Raw genomic sequence first — 13,608 nt, 5'->3', positions numbered from 1 at the left:
TAAGTTGCAAAGATGAAAATCTCCCAGCTTTCTTGCAGCATTTTACAGAGGCACGCCCCCTTTTGGTCTATCCCACTCGGGATTCTGAGAGTCAACCAAGTTCACAGAGATTGACCTTACGACTCACAAACAAAATGGCTGTGCCTGTAAAATTCTATTTAATTATATACGCAATGCATTAACAAACATTGATTCTTACCAATATTGTATGCATTATTGTTACCGACTTGTGTTCCTAATACATGTGTTCCCCCGTTAATAGACATTGCCATGGACTGTATTATGTGTTACGTGATTAGTTTGCGTGTGTTGTCTGTATCAAGAAAATATGTATTTGCTGCACGGTGTTTGCAGATGCATTGATTTAAAAGTACAACTTATTACCACTGTATCAGCTGTTCTTTCCCAAATAATTTACCAAGAATGTGTGGCTAGGTAGATGAGAGAAGGAAAGTGTATGCGCGAGGTGCACAAGCAACATTATGCATGCGCCCTTAAAATAGCATCTGAACAACGCGCCACTGACTTTAAACCAGGTATTTCCTGGTTTGTGGCGCAAGTGATTTCTGAAACTGCAAAATAGCACCAGGGAACGTTTGCGGCAGAACACGCCTCCTCCTTTCGCCGAACCGCCCCTTGGGGCGCAAGATAATTCCCTAATTTACTGACGCGTGGCGCAGGAAGGAAAAGAACGCTCTGCGCCAGTTGCAAACTAGCAACGACACATGCATTAGTGTAGAAAGTCAATTGCGCCGGATGCAAGATAGGGCCCCGTGAGTCCGTAGTCCGTAGTCCTCAGGGCTCACTTTGGGATTGGGCCTTAGTCTTGTGATTTTTTTCAGGACGCAACTTTCAGTCTCTCATCTTTTGCAGCAAAAAATTGGTTTTGTCCTAATTCAGTCGTAGACAATTCAAGTCGTGGCAGGTCAAGCACATCCAGTCCTTGACCTGCTCTGTGCACTGGCACAGTAGGTCTTTAGGATGATTGGTTGGGAAAGGGCTTTATAGATTTGTGCCTGCATACCAATGGAGGGACCTTCCCTCTATAGAGCTGCTATGGGTGTGGCTGGGGAGAGAGGGTCCGCCCTACTTCACTGTTTAGCGGCTCGGTTAGTGGCTCAGGTAGTACCCGCCCCGGGCTAGGAGCTTTCTGAGCCGCAACTGAGCCGCTCCTAACTAGTCGATGCTGACCGGATGTGGTTGAGGCGAGGTATGATGTGAGTACGACGTACGCTTAAGGCAGGATATGATGTGAGTAGAACTCGACGCAGCCACAACATATGAACAGCGCCATTTAATAAAAAAAAAACAAGCAGCGCAGACGGAGACAATAAATAATAAATAAATTATTCTTGACAATAAATGAATAATCGCGTAAGAAAAAATTGTTGCCAAACTAATTACGTCACATTTGAACTCTGTAGCCGCTAGAAATGTTCCTGTATCGGAACAGACGCCGAGGGGAAATAAGTAAGTGGGCGTAGCCAAAACACTTAGCCGCTTTCCAAGAAGTCCCTCAGTCAGAACCCGCCTATAGTTACCAATGGAGACAAGAAGTTCCTGTCTTGTAGACCTGAACCGGTTTAGGACAACCGAAAATCCAAACCCAATTTTCCAATCTTTCCAAAAGTATTGAGTGGTCAACAGTGTTGAATGCAGCACTAAGGTCCAATACCATAAATGTACTAAAGTCTGTGTTAAGACTAATATAATTGACCACTTTAATGAGAGCGGTTTCGTTGCTATGAAGGGGTCGAACTCCTGACTGGAAGTTGTCAGCTAATTGTGACAAATAAATCATTAAGTTGCTTGAGGACAACTTTCTCTATTTTACTTATGAAGGGGTATATTTGATATTGCTCAGTAGCTGTTAATGATAGAAGCATCTAGAATCCGCTTTTTCAAAAGGGGTTAATAACTGCATTTTTCAAGGCTTTTGGAAAGTTGCATGATTTGAGACGGCTGTTTACTATTCGCAGTATGTCTCGTGCCAGGCAGTCAAGTACCTTTTTAAAGAGGCTCGTAGGTTAAGCATCAGGGCAGCAGGTTGATGGCTTCAATTGTGTCACTGTAAGAGTTTTGTAGTTTAGGGCATTACATCGAGTCATCATTACCACATTACTTTAAATAAACATGGTGTTGATCCAACATTTATGTTTGAAATGGAAATATTGATGGCTTGTCTTATACATCTAACTTTGCCTTCTTCAAAATGTTGTTTTCAGCCAGTTGGGTTCAGCCTTGTGGCCTTCTATTTTCTGGACTTCCACAGAGGCAGCATTTCTCATCTATGATGACTTCTATAACATTCACAATTTTGGAAATCAAGTTATCCACCAGATCATCAACAGAGGTGAGGGGTGGTAGCACAGAGATGGCTTTTTTAAAGAGTGCACTAGAATTATCATTGCAATATCGTTTTCCTAACAGTATTTTATTTTATTTGGGGGTCAGGAATAAAGGATATATCAAAGAAAACACAGAAATGGTCAGATAGGGAGGATCAATCACATAGACATCAGAGACCCTTTGATAATCATGTCTAAGGTATGTCCCCGATAATGAGTTGCCCTTTCACGTGTTGTGACAGTTCAAATGTGTCCAGGATAGCAACGATTTCTTTCACACTATGGTCATTGGAATCATTAATATGAATATTAAAGTCACCAGTTATAACCCGACAGTCAAAGTCAGTGGAAATGCTATACAGTAGTTCTGTAAAGTCATGAAAATAGTTTTCTGAATATTTTGATGGCCTGTATATGATTGGTAGCAGAACTCTGGGGGAATATTTCCGTACAGCACACAGGTATTCAAAGGATGGGAAATCACCTAGTGACATCTGTTTGCCTTGAAATACACTCTCAGATAAAACAGCGACCCCTCCACCTCTTTTTCCAGCCAAACATCCTTAAAGTCAAAGTTGGGAGGAGCTGTCTCATTCAAAATGGTTAGGCTGTTCCTTTTTTTTTAACCAAGTTTCAGTTAGAAACATAGAAGGGGAGGTAGAAGGGGGGCAGAGGTGTGTTGGAGATCATTGTCGATAGGGGAGCGATGGTTGAGAATCTCTCACAACAAGACTGTCCGACCTGGCCACCTGCTATGGCTTTGAACCATGTCCTACTTGGCTGCCTTAGTGCTAGTGCTTGTACATCAGTCTTCATGGTTTGTTTCTAGTCCATCATCAAGTGGTTAGTTTAGGACTCAAGATCTTGTAGAAAATTGCAGAACAGTGGTTAGAATCTGTTCTGCAGAGACGTTCAAATGCGCTCTCGGCCCGAATAGACATGTTGCAATTCTCGCTAGCGGCGTGGACTTTCTTTGGTGCCCTTTGTAGCATCCTTTGGCTTCGTTCTAAGAAGTGTATCTTCATCAACATGCATTCAGTAAACACTACACTTCTGTTATGAGAGTAGCGTGTGTGTGTGTGTGTGTTGTGGTGTGGTGTGGTGTGGTGTGGTGTGGTGTGGTGTGGTGTGTGTGTGTGTGTGTGTGTGTGTGTACATCTAATATCTCTCTGTGCATGAGTTTGAAAGTGAATTTGTTATTTGTGTGCCTGTTTATGTGTATCTGTTATGTGTGCGTGTGTTTGTGTGTTAATGTGTGTTCGCATGTGTTTGCACTTGCGTGGGTGGGGGTGTTTGCTGCCCTATAGCCGACATAGAGGGTAGCAGCGCTGACCAGCGGGTTGATTGATGAACGCACGCTTTAATTATTGAGTACAGCCTTGCGAGTAGCCCAGTGCGAGAAACTTAAATATCCGCACTTCGACGTGCGAGCCGCTTTTTCATGTTAATATCGTAAACGTCTAACTTGCAGTTCCAAGAAGAACCGATATCTTAATGTAGGCTACCTTTTTAGGAGAAATGTCTGCCTGTGGAAATCAAGGTGACGCCAAAGCGACGCTTTCCCGAAGCTAGTGGGGCAGAAGGGGGGGCTGGGAGTGGGAGAGAGATGCTGATATGAGAAATGGAGAGAGAGAGAGAGAGAGAGAGAGAGAGAGAGAGAGAGAGAGAGAGAGAGAGAGAGAGAGAGAGAGAGAGAGAGAGAGAGAGAGAGAGAGAGAGAGAGAGAGAGAGAGAGAGAGAGAGAGAGAGAGAGAGAGAGAGAGAGAGAGAGAGAGAGAGAGAGAGAGAGAGAGAGAGAGAGAGAGAGAGAGAGAGAGAGAGAGAGAGAGAGAGAGAGAGAGAGAGAGAGAGAGAAAAGAGGGTGCATTAGCTCCATGTGAGAGCGGGAAGCCGAGTGTTTTCCCGTCTCTCCGTGTTCTCGGGACCCGCGCCAGGAAACTCAACACCCGCCAGACTGTCTGGTGACACCGGTCGAGACCAGCCCAACTCTCAGCCTCTCACAACTCTTTGACTCTTTTCTACTTCCAATAACAAGCCTCTATAGCTTGTTAGACAATAGTGGGTTGTGAGTCCCTCCTGAGATCCAGGGTTAATTTCAACTTGAGAGGCGCCGTGGTAGATGTGCGCAATGACCGACAGTCGTTCGGCGGCTGCCTCGTCTGACGGTGGAGGAGAGCGGGATGTCGGCTGGGAAAGACAGCAACTCGGATCTCACACTGCCTTGTTTTGTATTTTTTGGGGGTGTATTAACTTATTTAATGTATTTTTCTTCGGTGCTTCTCCAACCGATCGGGCTCGTGGGATTTACTGAAGCTTCTCCTTTGTTTTTTCCGCTATCAGTGTGAACTGAGATCACGCGGTGGATGCTTGCCTTAAGAATGACTTCTGGATGGAAATGCTTCGTGTTTTTCTTCCTGCTGAGGAGCATCTTGATGGATCCAGGTACAGGTAACCAAGGTGAGCACCAAGGACGGAGCAGTTTTGTGTCTGCTGGTCGTTTTTTTTAAATGACAAAATAATAGAAAACTAAAAAAGATTCGAAAAACTATAACCAGTAAACTAACTATATTGTTGAACATGGTGTCACTCTTTGTCTGATATTCCGCGGGTTACACAAACAGCCAAGTAGGGCAAAGTTAAGGAGCTGTTAAGGCAAGTGATAGCCTACCAACGAAGGACAAATGATTCAAAATAAATACGTTGTCGAAATAGTATGGAAAAATATCTATGTATTATGCATTCATGAATGTCACCTAAAACATCTCGGATGATCACTTCACGTGGAAGCCAAGAGTTGACCCAACTTTCATTTGATTTATTGATTATTGAGTCAAGTGTCTGTCCATCACGTGATGGTCTGTTTGAGGTGATGGGTTAGGGTCCCTAACAGCACCCATCATGAGTGTATGAGTGTATGCGTGTTAACACAGCGCCCTGTACTCAAAACCCACTGCTCATATGACCAACCCTGTAAAGTCCTACAACAATAGAACGGAATTATGAACACACAACCCATATTCTTATTGCACATTTCAATAAGGTCGAGACACAAATATAATGAAGTGGAACTACTATGTCTGAACAAACGCATAGCCGATTTAGCAAAAAGGCACCACAACTAATATTCTTTCATATTCACATAAGCTTTCCGATATATGGATATCCTGCAGCGCTATTTTTCAACTTGTATGCCAACGTATTTCATGAGCTCAACGAATAAGTTGCCAATGAAGCGTTGGTTAATATTCTTAATATAGTTGCTTAATAGTAGTATAATTAAGTCGTGTTAATAGTCTTGATAAAGTTGGTTATTATCAACATTAATTTTGTTGGTAATGTAATTAATAAAGTTCAGTGTTAAACATCTGTAATTGTCCATCCTCCCGCACTATACTGAGTGGATTGGATTATGAAAACACATGCCTCTTTACAAAGTGGCTGACATCAGGAGTTAGGAGTAAATAACGCCCGGATGATGAAGGTGACGTAACATGCAGACTTTTTGAGAGGGATACCAAAGCCCTCTTGCACTTCTCAGTTTGCACTTGCATGCTCGTAAAGGGTCAGGTGGATTAGATAGAGGGACACACTTAAGACACCCGTAGCCATACCCACCGCATCCACCGAAACCTGCCATCCAATCGACCTGACGTTACTTGTTGACATTTTTAATTTCCGGCATTTCTGTTAGTTATGGCCTTTGTGATTATTTCTCCCCGACATGCGCATGTCTAATCGACAGGACCGCACTGCCTGAAAATGTCGAACTTTAACATTACTTGATAGGGATTAATTGTTTAGTGCCTGAGGTGTGTGTGTGTGTGTGTGTGTGTGTGTGTGTGTGTGTGTGTGTGTGTGTGTGTGTGTGTGTGTGTGTGTGTGTGTGTGTGTGTGATAAATACTGTTTTGTGTGTGTGTGTGTGTGTGTGTGTGTGTGTGTGTGTGTGTGTGTGTGTGTGTGTGTGTGTGTGTGTGTGTGTGTGTGTGTGTGTGTGTTTATAGATGTGTGTCTATGCTTCAACGCATGCATGTCAAATTAAGTTCAGTAAGGTTGACTTTTTGTGTGTAGGGCCTACTGTACAGGTAAATAAGTCATTTGCTTATTTAGTCAATTCCGATTGAAACTATACAATCATTCACTGACCGAAACAAATAAAACATAAAGGGAAATGCACACATTTATTGAAATAATAATAACATATAGAAAACGATAACCCCCAAAAAATAATACATAAATAACACCCCTCCAAATATATCTGCATAATGATCGAAAAGCATACGCCATAGAGCATACAATATTATTTAGTGAAAGATTATGTGAAGCCATGTATTCAGGTGTGAGGGTGATTCCCTGAGATGGCATCTCACTGGACAGGAAGACTTAGAGATGATAATTATTATTATGCCTTCTTCACGTAAGAGTGGGAGCGTCTAGACGGGGGTAACGTGATTTGTACCGGGAATAAAGTGCTCTCCTCCAGTGATATGTGTTCTAGAGAGGGGGAAAGCTGCCATTACACCAGCCTCACAGAGAACTACAATCTTGTTACTGCTCAGCCCTATTACCACCACGCAACAGTGTGTGTGTGTGTGTGTGTGTGTGTGTGTGTGTGTGTGTGTGTGTGTGTGTGTGTGTGTGTGTGTGTGTGTGTGTGTGTGTGTGTGATAGGGCCTTATTTCATGTATGTGTGTTATAGTAAGTGCTTCTTTGCATCCGTTTGTGCATCCATGTATATGCGTGTCAGTGTGTTATATGTTTTAGATTATGCTTTTGTGCAAGTCCACGTATATGCCAGAAAGAGTGTGTGTGTGTGTGTGTGTGTGTGTGTGTGTGTGTGTGTGTGTGTGTGTGTGTGTGTGTGTGTGTGTGTGTGTGTGCGCGTGCGCGGGTGAAAGTCAATAAGATATGTGTGTGCGTGTGTTTATGTGTGTGTGTGCGCGTGCCCACATGTGTTTGTGTGTGTGTGTGTGTCCACAGAGAGGAGGAGGCATCGAATGATGACGGGGGACTGAGGGGGTTGGGGAAGATGGAACATTGTGTATTTATTATCAGACAAACAACCTCTTCTCATCCTGTGTAGAAAATCAATCTCGCTCCTCTTATTTATTTTTTCGCATTTTGTGTCTCTCTCCCTCTCTGTTTCTCTTTATCGCTCTCTCCCTCTCTCCCTGTCTTTCTGCCTCGATCTCTTTCTCTTAATTTCTCTCTCTTTCTCCCTCTGTATATCTTGCTGAGTGGGTGGAGTTCGATATGCAATCCATACAAAATGTTTAATGTCTTTATTATAATCTAGTGATGTTAATCTGGGGAAATCTGTCCTGTATGATCAATATGTTAAACTGTTTCAGATTACATGAAATCCTGATTTTGTTTTTATTTGTCTTCTCGCTATGTGATGCGTATTTTGCAGTTATTTCTCAACTGGTTTAAAAAGTGTTAAGTGTAGGTTTATTTATTGGCTTTTACAAAATAATGTAAACACAAGGGGTTTGATACCCTTTTCATAGTCCTGTCATCACGATGCATTGATCTGAGATTATTTATACTTCATTTATATAATAGATTAGAAATCATAATCATTTTAGTACCACTTCTACTATAAATAATATAAGTAATAAGTAGCACTGCTATAATCAATATAGGTATATAGAAGTACTACTATTAGTGCTACTTGTGGTGTGCTTATACAAACAACACATATTTGTTATTGTTTTATGTTTCAACCTGAATAACATTTAGGCTATTTAGCAATGTGACAAAGCATTGATAAATGTTTCCAATAAAAATGTGCTCATTCTTTCCAACTACCTTGGGCATGTGTTGCATTTGCTGCTTATATGAATCACACACGGCTGCTACTGCTACTACTGCTAATCATACTCATTACCCTAATACTACTACTACTAATAATAATGACAGTGTTGCCTGTGATGTTTGTGCTGTAGTGTCCCAGCGGTAGTTTGATTGACAGGAGGGAGAGCTGCAGCCCTCTGCCGTGTAGAGTGGGTCAAGTTCTGTAGTGGAGCAGAGATGATAATTAGCCCAGTATCTGCAGACCGGGGAAACTGCTCCTCTGCAATATGAGAAGGACTGTCGTGGGAGGGGCGGCGGGGGGCGTTAGTGGGGCAGGGTGGGGAAGGTGGTCGGGGAGATTGGAGGGTTGCAGAGGGCATTCCTGAGCCAAACACACCAAGGTGCACCTGTGTGCCAGAAATAACATGCAGGGATGCACAATCTGTACCTCACAAACACACATACCCAACAACGAATGCATGCAACAACACATGCATCGACACACAGACCAACACACACACAGACGCACCAATACAGCAACAATGTTACACATACAATGATTCAGACACATGGGTTCACACACACACAATAACACTGTTAGCGTTTACATGACACACAATTATTGGCTTAGTCTGATTATGATTGGATTATTAAGATGCATGTATACACCTTAGTCTGACTAAAATCAAATTGAATCGGGTTGCTCATAGTCGGGTTAAGATCCCTAGATTATTCTCAACTGTTTCTGAATTTCTCAACTTGTTTAAAAAGTGTTAAGTGTAGGTTTATTTATTGACTTTTACAAAATAAAGTAGACACAAGGGGTTATGATTGGATTATTAAGATGCATGTATACACCTTAGTCGGACTAAAATCGAATTGAATCGGGTTACTCATAGTCGGGTTAAGACCCCTAGATTATTCGATAGATAGTCGCATTAAGCGTGCAATGCTTATGGTCAATTCGATTGGAATCTGATTTTGCGTTCTGCGCATGCTTGAGATCTTTTCCCGGGGCCGTGAGCCAGAAGTATAAGGAGATGATAGTCATGTTGTTGCCAAGGTCCCCTGGACTAGTGCATACTTTCGCAATCCACCAGTGTTCAGCGGCCAAGCCTGGTATTGCAGTTGTTTTAGCAGGCGGTGGACGGGTCCCTTGATTCATGGGGCCCAGAAGTAGATCTCTCCGTTCACTCCAATATATAAAAGTGGGGAACAGGAATGTGTCTCCGCAAAAAATGTATGGATATCTATCAAAGGCTCATAATTATCTTTATACCATGTACTATTAAAATGTAAGTTTTCTCTTTTCAAAACACCACCTCAAGCTGAGTGGGCTCAGTCGCACGGCTCCATTAACTTCTTGTGTTCAAGGTTTTTATTTTTATTTAACATTGAAGACGTTGATGGTTTTTAGGCATTGTGGTGACTTTTTATCACTTAAAGTCGGCGAGGGATTTGTAGACTGGTTCAGCTGTTGGACGCGTGCACTCAATAACTCACGTTCCTCTGCTGGCGATATATTTGTGATTCACCATTCATGTATATATATATATACTCATACATTTAAAAAGAGCGGTAATTATGATTTTTGTTTTAAAGTACAAAAATGAAAATTTAGTTTTTTTCCATATCAGGCCAAAAAGGGACAAACTAATCTCGAATAATAATATAAATAAAAGAATGTTAAATTATTGTTGCCTAGATGGCAGGAGGAATGTAATTTAAAGATCACAGATAGAGCATCATCGGGGGGGTTAGTAACTTATACTTCCATGATCGGTAAACAATGCTGCTGTGCTCGCTCAGACCTCTCGCTTATGATGCTACAATGCTAACAATGCTAGAGAACGAGAATATTTCTACATCTGGAACTTCATGCACTAGGCCGTGGCTAGGCTCCCATGATGCGGAAGCAAATCTCTCCTTGATGTTGCCCTGCGCCATTGAGCAGTTTTCATAGGAATGAATGGGCGCCATTTTTGTCGTGCCAATGCAGTTACCCCCTCTAAGAAGTGTATCTTCATCAACATGCATTCAGTAAACACTACACTTCTGTTATGAGAGTAGCGTGTGTGTGTGTGTGTGTGTGTGTGTGTGTGTGTGTGTGTGTGTGTGTGTGTGTGTGTGTGTGTGTGTGTGTGTGTGTGTGTGTGTGTGTGTGTGTGTGACTTCAGCGAGGGAGTGTCATTTTAGTGAATGAACGAGTCCGGTTGTGTCTGTGCAAACGTGTACTGTTCCGACTTATAAGCAGACCCACCGCCGGTCAAAGTGAAGGGTGTTACCCCCGAGAGAACATCGGCCCTTGAGGAAATGTCTCTCCTGTGCTCCTCGACTGCGGTCTGGGAGCCGACAGGAAACCTGTACACTTCGATTTCACCAAAGGCTGAATTAAAAGTACATGTCTTTCTATATGTTGGTCATCAACGAGGTTGTTAAGTAGTAACTTCGGGCACATCTGTCAAAATGTTTTTCTATGATCTTTATTCATTCATTGCGCCGCTGTCGAACCGAAGGGAATATCTCTGATATTATGAATCTTAAAGGAGACATATTATGGTGTTTTCACAACAAGTAAACATAGTATTTGAGTTCCAGAAAACATGTTTTTGAAGCTGTTTGCTGGATATAGCTTTTAGGAAAAAAAATCTCGTACTCCGGCAGCTGAGCTGCCGGACTGCCGCGGCACCACCGGAGCTGCCGGACTGCCGCCGTCGAAGCCGTTCGGCCGCCGCGGCAGTCCGGCAGCTCCGGCGGTGTAATCCGGGAGCTGAACTGCCGCCGAAGCTTTCCGGCTGCTCCGGCGGGTGTCCTCCGGGAGCTGCAAAGTCCGTCGGGGGTAGCTTGGCGGCAGTCTGGCTGCTCAGATCCGAGAGTACAATCGCTTTCTCCTCCATGTCTCCTCCTCCGGACTGCCGCCGAAGTTTCGGCGGGGGGAGCTCGGCGGCAGTCCGGCAGAGAAAGGGATTGTACTCCCGGAGCTGAGCTGCCGCCGAGTTCCCCCCGCCGGAGCAGCTCGTCGGCTGGTCCACAAAATCTTAGCTATGCTCTGATTGGAGGGGAGTGGGGAAGTAGGAGGTCATATTCAACTGTGCCCCCTTCCTACGTAGGAGGGGGCGCCAAAACTGACACGCTCGTTTGGTAACTGTAGGCGGGGTAAATTCAGAAATGCATATCTCACTTAAAAAAATCATGTACCGATTTTTTGGTCAAAATTTGTATGCGTGTTGGAGCACCAGAGACCCAAAACAACACCCCAAATCCCAGGAAAATGGTTGTTTTCATAAAATGTCCCCTTCAAATATTGCGTCGGGTTCTCCGACTCTCTGGTACTTCAGCAACAAGTAAATACTCGTAGTGGTGGTTATCTCGGCCATGGTGGAGAAGGAATTGGGGGAAAGGAACTTTGGCTTTGACTCCCTGGCGAACCAGATTGAAACACGACATGGAGAAGAAAGGGATTGTTGCCGTACGCGGACTCCCGGAGGAGTCCGCAATCGACCCGAGAGATTGGACCAATGGAGCGTCTGAGAAATGACATGACCCAAAGTGAACTGACAGCTGTCTACTGAAAACATCTTTCTCGAATTCCGCCTGAGTTTGTTGTTGCTAGCGTCGTAAAGAGGTCAACCGGTGGCTCTATCACCGGTAGTTGAAATGGGCACAGCGCCACCTATCGTACCGGGATATGAAATGCTTCGGCCAATGAACCGATTTTCTCACCGCCATGTATACTCTGACAATTGCTGTTGTCCGATTGAGGAGCATAGTCGAACTGTGGCTTTAATCGGATTAAGCTGTGCATGTAAACGTACTGTCTCTCTCGTGCACTGGCACAAACACATACACAAACTACCCAATGCTCAGACAAACACGCACACACAGACACACAGCCACAGGCACACACACATGCATGCATAAGTCCAGCCTGGAGTTCTGAGACCTTTTTAGGGTTAGGGGTATCATGTCTACATCACAAGGCTTTACCAGGGTCGGGAGGTTCTGTTGGGCTGATTGATCGTATTCTGAGTTTCGGGACGGTTCTGTCTGCTGGAGAGAGTCCGGCCGCTGAATCGCCTTCCGGCAGCCGAATCGCTTTCCGGGCGGCCATATACCTGTCCGGGACACGTGGCACGAGCCGTGATTTCATAGCTGGCTGAACCTGATAAGTGTTGGAGGGCTCCAGCCGAGACTCTCCGACAGTTTGATAACCGCTTTGGGCCCAACGCTCTCCGCTCAACACTTTCAGCCCTCCTTTGTTACGTCTCCTCTGCGACCTCCTCACCGCGCCCTCCATTTCCCCCTCTCTCCTTCACTTTCTCTGTCTCACAATTTTCCCTCTCTCCCTCTCTCCATTTTGTTGCCTCCACTCTCCTGTCGCTCACTCTGCTTTCATCATTCAGCACCCATCAGTCTGTCCATCTCGTCTCTTTACCACTCTCTCTCCAGTTCTCTCTGTCTCTCCCCCTCTCTCTCTCCGTCTCCCTCTCGCTTGCCTGCTCTGAGTCAAACTACCCTCTTATCTTCAGGCAAATTTAACTCCATTCATTGCACCTTATTAGACCGAAACATACTTTAATTTAACCTCTTCTTATTTTAATTGGAACCACTATATTAGATAGAAAGTTGCTAACTAACCAACCCTTAATGAAAGAACCACTATAATGAATTGACTAATATTGACAATATTTTACATGTGTGTGTGTGTGTGTGTGTGTGTGTGTGTGTGTGTGTGTGTGTGTGTGTGTGTGTGTGTGTGTGTGTGTGTGTGTGTGTGTGTGTGTGTGTGTGTGTGTGTTTTCTCCCAGTGGTGCTGCTGGATACGACCACAGTTCTCGGGGAGCTGGACTGGAGGACTTACCCAGTCAACGGAGTGAGTATTCCCCAAGTAATTCAGTCATAGTCTGGTGTGTACGTATGAACCAGAGGTGCATTAACAAATGAGTCATTCTGTACGTTAACATACAAAAAAAGGAAATCTACGGGTAAAAGGGAGCCATTGCACTAAGCTCTTTAATAATATAAGAGAGCCACTGCATGTATGAAGCATTACTCTCATATATTAGAAGTATTTTTAGTATGAAAGATCACCTTCATGGCTGATAAACAGAAAAGGTATTTTTATTAAGGTGATGGTTATTTTCAGGTGAGAGAATGAAATACCGCATTTACATGGCTCATAATGTAACCAGGTGTATTAAACAGAAATGATCTCAGTCAAAAATTGACTGTCATGCTAAATCCTGCTTGACAGACCTAGGGCCCTATTTTAACGGTCTGCAATGCAAGTGAGAAGCGCGAAACGCAAGTAGCTTTGTGGGCGGGTCTCTTGCGCTGTTGCTATTATACCGGCGGAAAATGACTCTGGCGCCCGATGCAAATCTTAAATGGGTTAGTCTGAATGCACGTAGGTGTGTTTTGGGCGTTGCGTGCACCAATGAGAGTGCAATCTCCCATCACCTTTAA

At 43.8% G+C, this 13,608-nt stretch overlaps 1 protein-coding gene across 1 annotated transcript in view; it reads left to right on the top strand.

The window, feature by feature from the left end:
* Positions 1-3,962: 3,962 nt before the first annotated feature.
* The window catches only part of LOC132471663 (ephrin type-A receptor 6-like), a 73,143-nt gene continuing 63,497 nt past the window's right edge, over positions 3,963-13,608 (top strand). The window contains exons 1-2 of the mRNA XM_060070889.1: positions 3,963-4,805; positions 12,951-13,015. Of these exons, the coding sequence (XP_059926872.1) occupies positions 4,712-4,805; positions 12,951-13,015 (159 nt within the window). The 5' untranslated portion in view covers positions 3,963-4,711. The remainder of the gene's footprint in view (positions 4,806-12,950; positions 13,016-13,608) is intronic.

This window comes from Gadus macrocephalus, chromosome 14 (assembly GCF_031168955.1).
Source record: "Gadus macrocephalus chromosome 14, ASM3116895v1".
In the NCBI taxonomy this organism is placed as follows: domain Eukaryota; kingdom Metazoa; phylum Chordata; class Actinopteri; order Gadiformes; family Gadidae; genus Gadus; species Gadus macrocephalus.
The sequence above is the reverse complement of the archived record's forward strand: the minus strand, read 5'-3'. Positions and strand labels throughout refer to the sequence as shown.